The sequence below is a fragment of the Aureobasidium pullulans genome (assembly GCF_000721785.1).
Source record: "Aureobasidium pullulans EXF-150 unplaced genomic scaffold scaffold_29, whole genome shotgun sequence".
Taxonomy (NCBI): domain Eukaryota; kingdom Fungi; phylum Ascomycota; class Dothideomycetes; order Dothideales; family Saccotheciaceae; genus Aureobasidium; species Aureobasidium pullulans.
In genome coordinates this window covers 215,646-232,289 of record NW_021941049.1, presented here as the reverse complement: position 1 = coordinate 232,289, position 16,644 = coordinate 215,646, and the positions used below count along the sequence as shown (strand labels likewise).

Sequence of the window (16,644 nt, the reverse complement as noted above, 5' to 3'; positions counted from 1 at the left end):
ATTAGATAGCGGAGGGAAGAGATCGAGCGGGCGATAAAGCTACACTACATTAGCGACGACGAGGGACCTACTAGGGCTAGGCGGAAGAGAGTCCGCTACTAAGTTATAGTAGTAGCGTAGTAGTAGCGTAGTAGTAGCAAATATGTTACGTAACGTTCTTCTCCTAGGCTTTAAAAGGTGCCCTATCCCTACGTAAGCTTTCGTTCTTGTTTTATCTACTACTATGCCTTCTTAATACTAGCCTAACGCATAGGACCCCTTTAACGACTTCGAAGATCCTAGTAATACTAACTATGAAGACGACGACGACGATGTCATTACTTAAATGATCGAGGACATGAATAACGAGTTATTCGTAGCCGAAGGGACTACTACTAAGCCTTTTAACCCTACTGCTAACTAGTTATTAACATAAGAGGTCCTAGCTCCGACGCAAACATTAGTCAATTTAAACGAGCTAGTTACACTACAAGTGGAAAGGTCTTTAAGAAATCATTAGTCCTAGGCTAAGAAGTAGACAAAGAAATCGAAGGATAGGCTATAGGGTAAGTAATGTATAGTAGTAGCGTAGTAGTAGCGTAGTAGTAGCTTACAATGTTTAGTTACATCCTACAAAGTTATCCGGAAGCTAACGAAAGTTCCTGCCACTAGTAGTACGTTTATCTAGTCTTTCCTAATAACTATATACTAACAACTATAGCGTCTCGTAGTAGCCGTTCGCGAAAATAGACTAAAACCCGGTTATAGGTTGCTAATGGTATCTATAATGAGATCTACTGCCTTACGGTTACAAACTCATTTAACCTTGTTATTCTAAGATAGCCGTTCCGTCGATTAGTTAAGGAGATTAGCTCTAAGGTATTAAACTATAATTACCGGTTCTAGAAAGAGGCATTCGAAGCTCTATAAGAAATGGCTAAGGCTTATCTAACTCGACACTTCGAGATAGCAAACATAGGAGTAATACATGCAAAGCGGGTTATAGTTACGTTAAAGGACTTTGCATTAGTAGAGGGGTTTAAAAACAAGCTTACTAATAGTAGTATCTAATTAATACTATAAACGCCCTATACGGCCTACTACTATATAGAGCTAATCTTCTCGTTAGTCTAGTTAAAGATGTAGGTACTAATGAACTACATGTCCCTCTACTAGATAGTAACACCTAAGATGTATTAGCTACTACTACGCTACTACTACGCTACTACTACGACTTACGCTTGCCGTAGATGGCAGTAAGGTTAGTAAGACCTATAATCTTAATAATATAGGCCTTAGTAGCCTCTTAGACGGCGAGGAGAGCGCTTACCTAGAAGCGAATGTCCGAGCCGTAGACCTAGGCGACCTCGCGAACGAGTCTCTAGAAGGAGGCCTTAGGGATAAGGAGATCGGTCGTCTTCTAGTAGGCGCGGATCTCGCGGAGAGCAACGGCTATATAATTTAGCTACTACTACACTACTACTACGCTACTACTACATATTACTTACTACTAGGCTTAAAGCGGTAACGCTTCTTATTAGCGTTAGCGGCGGGGACCTTACGACCCTTAATAACCTACCGTACATCGTTAGTATACTAAAGTTATGTTCTATATAGCTATAGTATCGCTTAACATATACGATTCTTGCCTTTAGCTAGGGCGGCAGCGGCTACGGCTAACTTAGCCTTATACTAGGGGGTCTAGGCCTTAGTCTTAATGCCTATAGGCTAGTAGCGCTTCTTACGTCTACCCGTAGTAGTAGTAGTAGTAGTAGTAGCGGCGGAGGAGGGGGCGGCGGCGGAGCCGGTAGCGGTAACGGGGGTTACGGGGGTAACGGCCGGAGCGGGCATCTAGAGTTGTGCGGTAGACATAATGTTTAAGGGCCGTAGTAGTAGCGGCTAGTGTAGTAGTACTAAAAATTGTAGTAGTAGTGATTTGTGTTTATTCTAGAAGCGCGCGCGCATCAAAATTAATAGTAATGACGCTGTGCGGAGATTTAGAGTTTGGCCTAAGCTCTAGCAACGCTAAGATAGAACTTTACCTCTCCTGTTTGAACACTTTACTTTCTACTATTCTATTTGCGCTATCTGAGCTATTATTCTACCTATTCGACTAGAAAAAACTATGTATATATACTATACACCATTTAGGACTTCTAGGGAATTGCTAAGACCCTACCCTAATTAATAGTATAGGGTCTTAGCAATTCCCCTAACATTTGGGGCGGTATAGGGTAATGCTAAGACCCTATACTATACTACTCTAACTAGTCCTAATAGGAGGTCTAGGTCTCTATAACTTTATAAATAAGACTAACCGAACGTGCGCATCTAAGGACTTAAATAAGGATAATCTCGAAGAGGTTAAGGATAAGGATAATAATTATAGGACTACGCCGGTTAAGGGTAGTAGATTAGTTAAGATGAACGCTCTTCGAGAGCGTATAGCTAGTAACATGTAGAAGGATTACTAAGAGATAATTAGTTAGAGGAGAGATTAGAGAGGAGTTTAAAGGGTCTAATATTAGTGCAAAATCACTAAGATTTACTTTGTTTACATTAACTCTAAGACTAACTATCTACTCTAAAACATTACTAGTTACCGCCGTAATAACATTAACTACCTTATTAACTACCGCTAATTCCTTGCGCCATTACGTAACATAATATACTCTTATAGGTCTCGGCGCGCTTAAGAACACCTACGTAAGCCTTTCTTTACTTAGCCTCTAAGCAATCGCCGCCTATATAGAGGGCTCGAGTTCCTTAAATTCTTCGAAGAACAAGCTTACCGCCCTTACTATTAGTAGCTTCTTAAGTGCCTTAGTAAGGCGCCTAAGGTTTGTCCTAATTCTCTCGCCTAGTGTCCTCTTAATACTACGTTCTATCTCTTCTATAGCCCTTTTTAATGCCTACTAACTTAATAGTAGGCGCGATACGCCGTTCGAAGGTGTAGGAGTTACTAGTAACGGCGGATCCGATAATAGCTCTTCTACTAATGCTCTTACTTCGTTAATAAGTTAAGGATCTACGGGTAAGTCCTCCTACGCCTCGGAGGTAGTAGTAGTATACTAACTAGTTGTAAGAACATCGTCGTATAGATATTCGAAGTCCTCCTAATACTTAAGAGGTTTATCGCGATACTTAGCTATATTAGGTTTTTTAGTAAAGTAATTATCTATTATAGCCTTATTAGTCGTCGGTAGGCCTGTCTTCGAGTCGTAACCCTATCCGGACTACATTATTATCTCCTTCTATATCCTATAATAGCTCTTAAATGTAGTCTCCTTATTCTTAACCTTCTAGAATTCGACAAGGTAAGGCGTATAAGAGACCTCCTTTACGGCCCTTATAGCTTCTATTAACACCTACTTTTTCGAGCTGCTCTACGTACGCTAGTTACCGTCCCTCGTAGTGCGTAATATAGCGATAAATGCCTCCTCTATCTTCGAGGTCTATCTTAATATCTCTAAACTACCTAGGGTCTACGATAGGGTAGCGCTCGCGGTAGAGGGTACTAGCGACTCTAATATAGCGGTTTTAAGGGTTAGATTCTACTTAGCATTACCCCCTAGAGGTATTTTAAAGAAGAATCGTAATTATTTAGTCTCGGCACGCTAACTATACCCTTTCGAGCAAAAATACGCCTCTAGTACGCTTCTCTATAGTAACATGTTTATAAACTGATAGACGGAGGATGCCGAACCAAATAAGTAAGGTTTATTTAACGATTATAAGTAGAAACCGAAGAATCCGCTTCTTAGAAGCTCGAACCGAATAAGCTCTAAGATATAGCTAGATATTAAAAGGATTTTAGGTATAAAATTATTCGACGGGATTTTAACATATAAACTATTATTTTCTAATATATAGTCGGGCGCGCACACGGGGGTACTCTACTATATAGAAAATATAGTAAATTAGCCTTAGAAGAATCTACAGGTCTAAAAAGCTAGGAAGGAAACGTACTATAGCATATGGTATACGTCGTAGAGTAGTCAAAATTAGCTCGAGTTAAGGGCGTTATAGGTGGTAGAAATTCATTGAACTCTTAGACGCTCCGCTAACAAGCAGGCTTATTACTCACCAAAATTTGAATTCACGTAACCCCTAACTCGTTAGCGGAGCGTCTAATTAATGAGATAATGTTACCACTGCATGGCGAGAATTTTCAATCATGAACGAAACAATAACGATTAATTTTCCTTAACAAAACACTCCTGATTAGGTAGCAGATTATAACCGAAACCTTTACGAATTAACACAATAGATGAAATGATCATCATGGACTCGTAACATCGTCGACCAGTTTTCGAGATTCTTGCCAAACACGCCACCCTGTCCTTTAACTAGAGTATTGTCCAAGGACAGATAATTAACAGGCAAAGGTTGGCGATGGCGATGGAGATACATTTCTGACATCTCTACGGTAAGCATCTATTCACCGAGGCGCCGAGCACGTAGCGCGTGAGAATCCAGTATTGCTGAATGTTACTGGAACAGCTGTTTGAGAGTGACTCCGAACGGTATCCCTGAAAGTCTCCAGTAACATGCCGTCTCGAAATTGTATAAGGAGGGGTTTCACTGGTATCGAGAAAATTCGCATTTCTTAAGACTGCAGCTTTACTGCATGAACGGCGCAGTTTCTGCATCGTTGTCGCTAGCATACCGATTTGCTCCAGTGGCTTCCGAAAAACGCATAGAACAACCGAGAGAGCTGATGTTAGTGCGTCCGTAAAGGTTTCGAATTCCCATGAGATACGGTAGTAATCGTGCGTTCGCGAATTCTGACGTCGCCTACTCTGAACGTCAACGAGATCTTCTAGATTGCAGCGTCTTCAATCCCGAGTTCGCGAGTTTCTCTGTTTGTAAACGTGTATATTCTCGGGGTGAGGAAGAGGTTTGGCCCGCGGACTCCGAGCAGCACGCAGTTCGTCCCCCACGTTTTCGGTGACATCTTTCCTGAAACGGTATAGCTCTCAGCCTTCCGTCAGGGTCCGCTGTTCTCGATCACGACTGCTCAACCAACGATTGCACCATCTTGTTATCGCGACAGCAATCCACAGAATGCACGGCAATGCAATGATTAGGCATCCACTACCGAATGTCGCGGCCCGATGGCGCGATGATTCGCGATGACTCTACTCGAGCAGAATTTGACGCCTACATTGGATGGAAAGGTAAGGGGAGGTAAGCATGCGTGGCCTTGCTGCTTGTTTAAGTACCCGTTCGTATCCTTCCTTCAAGCCGAATCAACCTTAAAACGGCTTCTATTCATACCCCCCACGTACTCGTTGCATGTCAGCGCCTCTCTCTCCTTGATTTTGTTTTCTTGGATCTTTCTTGTCTTGTCTTGACATTTCAGCCATGACTGCTCGCCCGGCATTGGAGGTGCCACTGGTCGCATCTGAGAATACCATTGAGCAGGAAACTACACCATTACTGGGCCAGGAAAATAGCAATGACGATTTGGAAACGCAACGGAATGATTCCGTGTCAGAAAGTCAGCATGAACAAACCGAACGATCAGTTTTTGGAATCATCTCTGTGCTTCTTATTGGAGTTTTTGTCTCTCAGGCCGATACAACTCTGGTCTTTGCAACTTACGCGCACATCACTTCGGAGTTCATTCGATTAGGAGGTGGCAGCTGGATTGATGGCAGTTGGATTGTGACAAGTTTCGGTCTTGCGACTTGTGCTACTCAACCCATGTATGGAAGACTGAGCCAGATCTTTGGAAGAAAACCAATATTGCAAATGTCATATCTGCTGTTTTTGATTGGTACTGCTATTGCTGGACTCGCGAGAAACATGATGCAGATGATCATTGGGCGTATCATACAAGGTGCCGGAAGTGCGGGAATGGTTTCTATGGTGTCTATCTTACTGACTGGTACGTCCATCTTCAACTAATCGTACGGATATCCGCTTACCATCTGCAGATCTGGTACCATTACACGAGGTGGCAGCATACCGGAGTTATGTCAACATATTTTCCACCGTAGGACGAAGTTGTGGAGGGCTGATAGGAGGCTATCTTACTCAAACGATAGGATGGCGATGGTGAGTAGGAGGAGGTTCCATCTGCGGAGCACAAAACTTACGAGACCAGGGCTTTCATTGGACAATGTCCCCTACTACTGCTTTCCATCGTGCTGGTCTGGTGGAAGCTTGAGGAGCCACAGCACGAGGTGGAACTAAAACAAAGTGTCTGGACGAAACTCAAGCGCATTGATTTCGTCGGTGCCTTCTTCATGTCAGTGGCTATTCTAGCGTGCATCACGGCCTTTGATCTTGGAAGTAAAAAGGCCAACACGTCAGTCTTGTTCACCTTAGTTGTGATTGGTGTTAGCGCTGGAGCTCTGTTTGCTCTGACCGAAAGGTTTTGGGCCAAGGAGCCCATTTTCCCTCTGGAACTTCTTGGACAGCATGCAGTCATTACATCATACTCGATCATATTTATCCAGACTGGCATTCAGGTCGCCGTGAGTATAAACCCCTGTCTCTGCTCGACAATGGCATAATACGTACTGACATCCGTCGATAGCTTATGTTTTTGGTGCCGTTGTACTTCCAAGTTACCGCAAACGCAAGTATGGGTGAAGCCGGTGCACATCTCGTTCCTGCCGTCTTTGGAAACACGCTTGGTGGTCTTGCTGTTGGCGCATGGATCAAGCGGTGAGTGTCCTGTCTCAATCTTGGTAGCTAATACTGATAGATCACAGCACTGGCCGCTACAAGCCGCCAACTATACTGGCCAGCATGTCGGCTATGCTTTGCTTCTCCCTCCTCTTAGTCCTCTGGCGCGGACACACAAGTACCGCTGGCTCCCTTGTCATATTCTTCGGTGGTTGCGCATCTGGAATGGCAAACTCTGCCGTCTTTGTCGGCTTGACGGCTGGCGTCGAGAAGCACCAAATGGCCATCGCAACCACTGGAATGTATCTGAGCTCGAATATCGCCATGGTGGCAGGTGTGAGTGCAGCAAGCGCCATCTTCCAGTCTGCACTAAGATCAAACCTCCACCGAGCTTTGGGAAGAATGCTCGGCGGAGACGAGGTATGTCATTCCAAATGCTTCAAAAAGGATATACTCTAGAAACTGATTTTCCACTTTCACAGATTGCAAAAAGGGTGCTAGCAGATGTTGCATACGTGCAAACATTACATGGCGGTTTGCGGCGTTTGGTCATACGTGCCTTTGTCACAAGTTTCCGCAGGACTTTCTCTGTACAAATAGCCTTGGCTAGTATGGCTTTGGTCATTGGCGTATTGTCTAGGCAGAAGAAGATCACTCGATAAAATCTGATCTCAATACCATGAAGTCTCTTTCTCCCGAACGCGGGATGATGCTAATTTCATAGCCATCGGAAGGCACAGTGACTTCCAGATTTGGGAAAACGTTCACTGAAAATCGAGGCATGGCGATTCCTCTCCGGACAATGACACAAATAAGAAGTGTATCTGATGGCTACGAACACAACGCGGTCTCTGTTGATGAATACAAACATGGAGGCTCGCCATGTCCAGGCACCTGACATGATGCCCCTGAGGGATTGATCTGGCCATCTTTTGCGACCTTCCTAGACTTTCGCCCAAAGTCGCCAAATATCGGACGATTACATGCAGGGATTAATTCGATCACAATACACTTTGTCTCCTCATATCGTGCCGGCTGCAATGTTCACTGTGTAATGCATGGAGTTTTTGAGTTTGATGATTCCGTCCACTGAGAGGTTACAGGTATAGGTTTGTTGACTCTCACTGGACATGTTATGATCTTCAAAGGTATGCTGCATATTGATGTGGTAAAAGCAAGCCTTGCCGTGGATCCGAGATGCGACTTCTTGTATGGAGTTCTTTGCTTGTACAAGCAACATCTTTTGGGCAAACTTTCCGTGATTTCACCCTATGAGAATGCAAAAGACCTTCGACCGTGACGTGGTTGTCGACTGAGAGCTGTAGCTATCTTCATTCTCTTCGGACATGTCGAGAACTTCGAAATGTAACCTGTTTGTTGATCAGCGGCTTAGCACTAAGCCGCGGAGCAGGAGTGCCACCTTTTTGACGACTATGTTTGTCCCTTCTCTGGTACCCTTTCAACATGCTTTCACCGATCTGAGCGTGTCAAGATGCATGATAGTTCCATGATCGACAGCTTTGTCCATTGAGGGCGGCTACTTGTACTTGTTTGTTTCTTGGTTGCAAATATGTGCGATTGTTCCTTGTTCAGAGTGAGAAGAACATTGAATATGCCATTACGATGTATCAAAATACAAGCATCTTCTATTGCGGTCCGTGTCAGCTGTGACCACATACTTAAGCTGGTCATCCCCTCGTCTCAGATATGATCTCTGCATCGACTATCAATCCATCAACATAGCCTTTGCACCTTTTCCCAACCATGTCGCAGTCCGTGAGATCGACTTGCTTGCCCTCGACAACAGCGACAGCGACTGGGACCAAGGCAAAAGAGCTGACGCCACGATCTACACCAAGCTTGACGACCAACTGTTCCTCAAACGCCTGACAGTACGATTCAACGAATTTCTTGACGAAATACGCCAGAATGACCCCGAAGATGACGTGTTGAAACTCATGAGTAGGATCTATATCCTGTGGAATAACACTATGTAGGCATTCGCTGACCATCACGTACAGATTGCGACGAAGTCAAGTTCGTGGGTGGTCTGCCAGTGGGCTATGTGTATGTCAGCAAGCCACGCAGGGCTAGAAAGAACCAAGACAAGAAGAATTCCTCAAAGGAGGGCAAGGGAGAGAAGCCCAAGGTCCGCAAGACCACTCCTGACAAGTATCTCTTCGGCCATCCTCATGCTGATGCCGTACCCTACGACTCCGTCACCAAGTTTGTCAAGCACGCGTGCTGGCTGATTCACGGCCGCACTCGCAACCCTTGGACGGACTCCGTGCACGACTACGAATACGTTTGCGAGTGCTCTGTGTGCTCTGATGCGTACGACATTCTTTCGTCCGACCGTGAGTGACCAAGATCTCGTTCAATATAGAGCTCTTACTGACTTATCGACAGCACTCCAACACCCGATCAACTCGATCCAGCCCACCCACCTTTTTCGCTACTGAGAAGCTACACGACCTGTCATCATACTTACAGCGATAACTCTGAGCTTTCCAAACCGCCACGCAACGTGGTTCGTTCCCCTGGACACCTCTAGTCCATAGTTATCATCAAAAACACACTCTTTTACCTTCTATCCTCAGTCCAAGTCTTCTAGTGACTATACATACGTCGTGCTTGTTCGTGATATGTGGTGGTGTAGTCTTCCATTTTGCCAGACTGGAATGTACCTAGCTCGGCATATCAAGTTATGTCGTGATAAATCGTGAAAGTACTTACATGATCGTCTCCGCGAAGAGTAACATCTGGTCTGCTTCCACCACATCAGTCCAGACGAATTTGGATAGGCTCATGGCTCCTCTGCAAGCAGTGAGCTTCAAGATTGAGACGACCAATGGATCTTACACATGAAGTGCTCCAGAAATTATCCTGAGGCTCGAATTGCACCCAAGCGAGCCTTGTAATATCTGGGTGTACAGCTGCCATGTCTTGCTACCATCACTGTTCAATTAACCAGATCTTTCCTTGTTGCAGCCGTTCAAACCCGTCGACCTGGGCGTGGATGCCGCAAGACACGGTACTCCCTTCCAGCGATATATAAGTCTCCTCCCAACCAGCTCACTAATTGGCAACAACATACAGCTATGGTTACGGGGTTCATCAACGCTCCTCCCACTGGCTTCACGTACATGTAGTGTCCCTTCAGGCACCGCCACCGTTCATAAGATCCTTAATCACTGTAGCGGCAGTCACTATCGCTCCATGGATGAATTCATCAAGCATGTCGTCGCCATCTTCTAGAAGAATGGTCTTGTACCCTACACTTGTGAACTCTGCACCCAAGCAAGTGTATTCGATTTGTGAAATCGTGTTCAATATCTGATGAGACTCATGATAGATCAAGACGCTATCTCAAGCCCGCGGTAATCTTTTTGTTTCCGTGAGAGAGGGATAATCACGCCGGAGTCTATCAAGGGATGATCGGCTCCGTGCTGTCCAGTTCTTTCCTTACTCTACGTAAACGTATCGAAATTAAAGTATTTCAAACCATCTTGTCAAGCGTTGTCCTCTACTTCTCCTAATCCGTGATGCGAAAAGTTATAAACACATCCTGCCTAAAATAACATCCCCAACCCTCACTCTCAAAAAAGCCTTTTTCCGCACACAAAAAGAAAAACCAAAAAAAAAAGAAAAAAAGAATATGTCGAAGGAAAGCAAAGAAGGAGACATCTATAATCCACTATCAATCTGATCCACGACAGCACGACCGGTGAAATCACTCCAATCCCTACAACTTTGCGCCATTACACCGGGGATCTTCATGTTTTTGCGAATGTCGTCGGGGCGTTCTAGGATGCTGACGTAGAGGCCGGCGGATACGTGCCAGGCTATGTGACCTGTGATGGAAAAATGTCAGTGGAATGTTCAAGAGAGAGAGAAAGGTTGACGAAGGGAGGAGGCCAGAGGTTTTTTCAATGAGACAGAGGTTGTAGAAGGCAGAGATGGAGGGGAGAAAGGAGGTCGGGGCAGGGAGGTGATATGCATGTGATGAAGGAGGGCAGAAAGGGAGGGAGGTGATACGTACAATGGAAGGGCCACACTCCAGGATTACTCTGATCAAACTGCAACACCACATACGCCGGCGTGTCTTTATCCTTCGCCGCCTGCACCCACACAGTATCTCTACGCTGTGGGTTGCCCGGATTCGTGACTGTGTTGTCCCATTCGCCAAATCCTTCGGCCAAAACATACCTTTTTTTTCTCATAATCAGCAAAAGACTCTTTTTTCGACGACAGCGAGGATTAGGACTTACACGTTGTGCCCATGTTGATGCATAGGATGACCGCCGAAGGCGAAGTAGTTGTAAACTACAAGCCTGACTGTGTTGTTGGAGCCAAAGTTCATAACGTGGTATTCCTCGGGAAAATCCAGATTGCCCAATTTGGCCTCCAAAAGCACGGGATTGTTGTAATCACCCCTGAAACTCACATTGTTCACAAACCAGAGGTTGAAATCAGTCTCATTGGTGCGGTACTCAATGATCAAGTCCTCAGTGGTCGAAGGGTTTGGGTCAGGAGTGATTGGGAAGAATGGCTTTGTGACGCTGAGGTCATCGTTATTGCAGTAGGATAGTTGGGCGACGGTGACACTGCTGTTGGAAGTGGGGATTGTGGTATTGTCGGCGGATTCGTAGTAGATTGCTGCGACGGCTTCGTCGACGGTGCCGTCAGTTAGTGAGCAGTATTTGATATTGGAGCGCATCCAAACACTATCTGTGGGCGAGCCATCGGCTTCGACAATGATGTCGGTGCGTTGGCCTGGTGTTGAGTTAGCATCAAAGTGCCGGAATGGCGAAGTAGAACTGGGTAGACACACCAACTGCCAGAGTGACGACGGCGACTTCGTAAGGCTCGACAGGGACAAAGTCGTTTGCAATCACAGTCATCGTATGTCCATCAATTGAGAACTTCTGCATTGCTTCGGCGCTCATATTGATCAAGCGCAGCCGGTGTTTCTTGCCAGATGTAAAGGAGAATTTCGAAACACCAGCGTTCTCGGTGCAGTTGACTCCCGCATAGCAAGGAAAGTTCATTTTACCGTTGATGAGGTTGTTGTTGGAAGCCGGTTGAGGGGTGTTGTCGGATGCTTTCGACATCGTCTGCTCAACGAGAGTGTAGTAATCTTGGTGGTACCAGTCTGTGAGGATTACCGGTCCGAGGTCAATGTCGTAGTCTACGTTTTTGGGTCCGTAAATGATCATGGCTCCAGCTGCGCCACCTGCATACTGTGCACCTGTCACGCAGTTAGCAATAATGCCAAGCAAAGTCTACACTCTGAACATACTGAAGTGGCTGTGGTACCAACTAGTACCATACAAGTCGGCTTGGAAAGTGTAAGTGAAGGACTTTCCAGGAGCAATTGGGCACTGCATAATGGTTGGCACGCCATCATACCATGGAGTGGCCTTTTGAAGCAGTCCTACTTCTGGTCAGTGCAAATCTTGAGACGACGTAACAATGTTTTCTCACCATGCCAATGCATCGATGTGCCCTCGTCCAGCGAGTTTTTGACAGTGATCGAAATCATGTCCCCCCAGTTTGCTTCAATGGTAGGACCAGGGAATTGTCCGTTGATGAGAACACCTTCCTTGAAAACGCCATCAGGTGCGATCTGCCCAGCAGATATCTCAAAGTCGTAATAACGAGTGACACCAGTGTTGGGTGTGTCTGTGTAGTAGTTGGTGTTGTTGGCTGTTGATTGGCCCCAGGGAAAGCCAAAAGGAAGCGGTGTACCGCCATCAGTACGAAAGGAGGGAAGTTTCGGTGCGTCGAGGCTTCCTAAAACAGAATTGCCGTCTTGCTGATGTTGGCCCAGAGCATTCTCCAGTGCTTGCATGCCATTGAAGATGAAGGCTGGACCATGGAATGATTTGCCGTTTGAGCCTCCTAGAACGCTTTTCGCTGGCTGAGCAGCTGGAACAGCAAACTTTGCTTTGTCTGGCGTGTAGATTTTCGAAAGGCCATTATCAGAGATGGGAGAAAAAGAAAAAGCGTGCAGAATCAAGCGGCCCCAGGATACCATCGTGATGGTTGATTAATGAACGAAGAGAAGAATGGATATTATGAAGAGCAGTCACAGACCACTGGGAAGAAAGAGAAAACCGGCGTGCGAGAATGCATGGAGCAGCGAAGGAGAATGGGTTTTGTAAATCGATACGATACTTGGCCTTCATACAATTATAGATACAAGGACGAAACCGATACAATCCTGTCACGATTGTCCCGCATGGCTAGGATACGAGCAGGGGCATGATGGGGTCAGTATGATGTTCAGTCCGAGCTCGTCTTCAAAGGTCAGCACCAAGCGCGACTCGGCGGCACTGTCTAGTAGGAGAGTGTTCCGGCCAGGAGGTCGCCAAGTCGGGAGAAGACTTACTCGAGATGTACTGAATATGTGCTGGAGCGGCTTGAGGATGCGCGTGCTTAGTTTTGCTGGTGGGGTTTGCTGTCGAGTTGTTTCAGAATGCACTTCTTTGACATACAATAGAATCACTAAGGCATGTCTTGCTCTCGAAAAGTTCCACTCCGACTTCAGGATGTAAGTCATGTCAAAAGGTGATAGCAAAGACGACGTAACTAAGAGGCTGCAATTCACGAAATGTGACCATGTGATTGTGGTCGAGAGGGCATACCATGAGCTTGAGGAGCAGAACGGTGCGATCTCGATCGTCGGCATACGCAGTAGCGTATCTCGAAGGAACAGACAAGCTTCCAAGAAGGATGGAGTGCTTCAAGACATTTTTAGAAAGTCCGAAAGGTGAAACGCAGCATCTTTTTTTGGTCGACATGTCCGGCTTTGTTGCTGGCGTCGCGTCGGGTACGGCTCGCTGTATGGATTGCGTATGCGCAAGCCAGAGTATCGAGAAACAACTCATGGGTCAATTGGTCATGTCGTGGGAGAGAGTGCAAGATGCGAAAAGAATTGGTTGATGTCACTGAGTGTGGATGCACGAAAGGTGGTGGATCAAGGATGTTGAGGTGGTGCGGAGAGCTGGCGTCGGAAGTCGGATGCGCCCGATGGTTTGGGTTGAATGTTGCAGATCAAGGAGAAGCTGTCTGGACTGTGGAGTCTTGAAACAAACACACCTGGAGCCAGAAAGACAGAGGTCAAGAAGAGAAGAGAAAGAGCATGTTGGCGACGAGCATGCCGGACAGTGCGGACATCTACAAGGCATCGTCGGTGGCCGAAATACGAGCCACGTTGGCGGAACTGGGTCAACAAGAGGCGACAGTAACAGCCCGTCTGGATGCGCTACTCGCTTCACAACGCGACCTGTCACGCCAATTGACCAAGCTCGACCTTGCACGAGCTCATCTCGGATCACAGGTCGTCCAGACGCGCTCCATCAGCAATGGCATGCTCTCATCCGCAGCGTCGACGGCCTCCCGCATCTCCAATGCCGTCAATCAGCTCGATCGCGAACAAGCCGCCGTAAAGTCGACTCTGAATGTCGTCGATCAAGTCGCTGAGCTCAAGGCCTGTGTCTTGGGTGTCAATGGCTCCATGGGCGCTGCTCAAGACTGGGAGACGGCCGCTTCCTACCTCCACCGCGCCTCACAAATTCCAGACCATGTCATCGATGGTGCCTTCGCCGAAGAGATCGTCCCTACCGCCGAAGTCCCCGATGCGCCGCGAGTTACCCTTACCGAAGCCTCAGAAAGTCTATGCGGCTTGTTTCTGCGCGAATTTGACAAAGCTGCGAGCGAAGGAGACGGTCAGAGGGTCACTCGTTTCTTCAAGCTATTCCCACAGATTGGCAAGTCAGATCAAGGACTGGACGCATACGGTCGTTATGTCTGTACCGGCGTAGCCCAAAGAGCAAGGAACAACCTGAGTGCAACAAACAAGCGGTCCGACAATCTCTTCTATGCCAGTGCTCTGACCAAGCTGTTTGAGCAGATTGCTCTAATCGTCGATGGTCATGAACCTCTTGTTGAAAGACACTACGGTCAGGGCTCCATGGCTAAGGTCATCGAGCGACTGCAAGCTGAGGCCGATATGCAAGGAGGCATCGTATTGGACGCCTGGGCTGATGACCGCAATCTTGCAAGAAAGATCAAGGACGTCAAATCATATGCTTTCTCCTTTCTTGTCCAGAGTTTCCTTCCGAGCCAAAAGTCTTCCGCTGCGAGGTCCTCTTCACCAGCCTCGAGTCGTGCTAGTGAGGATGAAGGTGTCAACATGAAGGAGGTTGACGCACTATTGAGTGAGACCGCCATGATGTTGAGTCGATGGGCTCTGTATACCCGTTTCGTCGCTACCAAAATCAACGTAAGTTCTGCTTTAGTCCACAAGCTAGGTATCCCATATCTGACACCTTCACAGCCTGGAATAGAGGAACACATCGCCATGCCCGATTTGCTCGCCAACAGCAGACTGCACAAGAAGATTGTAGAAGCCTTGATCGAGCCATTCAACACCATGTCAACCTTCTTCTTCCGTCGTTCGGTCGAGAAGGCCTTCCAGATGGACGAACCACCTTTTGACTTGACTCTGAACCCCAACAAACCTCTCGGATCTAATGCACCATTCATCACCTCCGCTGTTGACGATGTCATGTATATTGTCAATCAAGTTCTGCAACGAACACTTGCCACATCGCAAAGATCTGTTGTTGCCAGTGTCATGCCGTCTGTCAGTCGGGTACTAACAGGCGACTTTTTCGGCATGATCCAACGCAAGATGCGCGACGAGAGTTACCCAAAGGCCGCCATCCAAGGAGCTCTCCCACCAGAAAGCATCATCATTTCTTTCCTGGTGCTCATCAACAACCTGGACATCTCAACCGACTACCTCCGCCGCATCGTAAACAGCAATCTCGGCAAACTCGACCCAAACAACCAAGGCCAACAACAACACGCCACAATCCCCGACCTCTTCCCCTTCGCCCACGACGCCGTCTTTGTAGAAACAACCCTAACCTCCATCCTCACGACTTTTTCCTCAAAAACATCCGACCTCATCACCGAAGCTGTAGAAGTCGTTCTCAAACAAGTCATGCGTCCCCGCTTACGTCCCGTATTCGTCGAAACCTTCCGCGATGTGGAATATCTTCTCGACGCCGACGATGCCGATCCGCAAACGGTGGACACGGATGCAATGGTCCCCCAACGCTTCGAAAGAGGGTGGATGCAATTCACACTTCCCATCAAACGTATCCTCACACCGCATACCTATGACCTCCTCATCAGCACCACAATCTCCTATCTCGCCCGCGCGCTGGAAAAACGCATCTGGTCATACTACGGTCGCGTAAACGAACTCGGCGCCGCAAAACTCGAACGCGACATCTCCGGCATCGTCAACGCGGCAGTCAAGGGCGGGAAATATGCGCTCAGAGATGCTTTTGTGAGGTGCACTGAGATGACGTTGATTTTGAACATGGAAGAGGACGAGTGGGAGGAGATTAGAGGATTGGGGGTTGAAGAGCAGAGGGAGCAGGGTATGGAGTGGCATTTAGATGCTAGTGAGCGGGCGAGGACGAGAGGGATCATTGATGATGGTAGATAGGATCGTTTCTTGCATGCAAAGTTGTGCAGAGCAGTCACTAGATATATCCATCCCGATTGCTACCTACTCACACGACCACTATTGTCTGAGTGAAAAAGGTTAGAATCTGAGTGACTTTTGTAAAATGCTTTATTCCTCCCTCGTAACTTCTCGCGTACCTCTGTCCCAATATAAAACAAGCCCTCGCAGCGTTGACAAACTCCCACCACAGCACATCCAGCCCCCTCAGTGTGTTGGACCCGAAAATGTCGAAACAAGAAGATACAGCGTGTTCCGTCGACCATGGACTATAGCGAGAAGTACGCGGACTTCGCTCCACAGGTCGACGCACTAACTCCCTAAGACGGCCCATCCGTGAAACCGACGTAGAGGATGTTATTGTTCACGGAAAGTGGGCAGAGATGAACTCATGTGCACGACGGCGGCGGGAGTGCGATGGATAGGGGGATTTGAGCGCTGTTAGTGTAGTATCTGGTTGTTTTTGGAGCCTATTAAAG

General features: G+C 47.0%; 5 protein-coding genes across 5 annotated transcripts; 3 read left to right on the top strand and 2 right to left on the bottom strand.

Annotated features, from left to right (window-relative positions):
* Window positions 1–1,210: 1,210 nt before the first annotated feature.
* M438DRAFT_282776 (uncharacterized protein) lies at window positions 1,211–1,444 on the top strand (the record flags this gene model as incomplete). The annotated part of the gene is made up of 1 exon (XM_029901323.1): window positions 1,211–1,444. A coding segment is annotated over one exon (234 nt), but the record flags the coding sequence as incomplete, so codon positions are not given.
* A 3,810-nt stretch (window positions 1,445–5,254) lies between these two features.
* M438DRAFT_349383 (MFS general substrate transporter) lies at window positions 5,255–7,642 on the top strand. Its single transcript, XM_029906384.1, has 6 exons — window positions 5,255–5,872; window positions 5,922–6,042; window positions 6,092–6,464; window positions 6,527–6,657; window positions 6,705–7,038; window positions 7,101–7,642. The coding sequence occupies exons 1-6, from the start codon at window positions 5,347–5,349 to the stop codon at window positions 7,278–7,280; spliced, it is 1,665 nt and encodes a 554-aa protein (XP_029756096.1). The 5' UTR covers window positions 5,255–5,346; the 3' UTR covers window positions 7,281–7,642.
* Window positions 7,643–8,306: 664 nt separating this feature from the next.
* Window positions 8,307–9,428, bottom strand: M438DRAFT_359324 (uncharacterized protein; the record flags this gene model as incomplete). The annotated part of the gene is made up of 5 exons (XM_029907328.1): window positions 8,307–8,594; window positions 8,638–8,679; window positions 9,110–9,205; window positions 9,246–9,294; window positions 9,355–9,428. The coding sequence occupies 5 exons, from the start codon at window positions 9,426–9,428 to the stop codon at window positions 8,307–8,309; spliced, it is 549 nt and encodes a 182-aa protein (XP_029756095.1).
* Window positions 9,429–10,024: 596 nt separating this feature from the next.
* On the bottom strand, window positions 10,025–12,472 carry M438DRAFT_327444 (uncharacterized protein; the record flags this gene model as incomplete). Its single annotated transcript, XM_029903176.1, has 6 exons — window positions 10,025–10,472; window positions 10,661–10,827; window positions 10,890–11,394; window positions 11,453–11,869; window positions 11,921–12,058; window positions 12,106–12,472. The coding sequence occupies 6 exons, from the start codon at window positions 12,470–12,472 to the stop codon at window positions 10,306–10,308; spliced, it is 1,761 nt and encodes a 586-aa protein (XP_029756094.1). The 3' UTR covers window positions 10,025–10,305.
* A 1,229-nt stretch (window positions 12,473–13,701) lies between these two features.
* M438DRAFT_327440 (golgi transport complex subunit Cog4) lies at window positions 13,702–16,293 on the top strand. Its single transcript, XM_029903175.1, has 2 exons — window positions 13,702–14,908; window positions 14,963–16,293. The coding sequence occupies exons 1-2, from the start codon at window positions 13,766–13,768 to the stop codon at window positions 16,145–16,147; spliced, it is 2,328 nt and encodes a 775-aa protein (XP_029756093.1). The 5' UTR covers window positions 13,702–13,765; the 3' UTR covers window positions 16,148–16,293.
* The last annotated feature ends 351 nt before the right edge of the window (window positions 16,294–16,644 follow it).

Excerpts from the sequence above, each read along its gene's own strand:
- M438DRAFT_349383 (XM_029906384.1), top strand. The coding sequence starts at position 5,347 with ATGACTGCTCGCCCGGCATTGGAGGTGCCACTGGTCGCATCTGAGAAT. Across the intron at positions 6,043-6,091 it reads CAAACGATAGGATGGCGATG|GGCTTTCATTGGACAATGTC; the intron begins GTGAGTAGGAGG and ends TTACGAGACCAG. Across the intron at positions 6,658-6,704 it reads GTTGGCGCATGGATCAAGCG|CACTGGCCGCTACAAGCCGC; the intron begins GTGAGTGTCCTG and ends GATAGATCACAG.
- M438DRAFT_327440 (XM_029903175.1), top strand. The coding sequence starts at position 13,766 with ATGTTGGCGACGAGCATGCCGGACAGTGCGGACATCTACAAGGCATCG. Across the intron at positions 14,909-14,962 it reads TCGTCGCTACCAAAATCAAC|CCTGGAATAGAGGAACACAT; the intron begins GTAAGTTCTGCT and ends ACACCTTCACAG.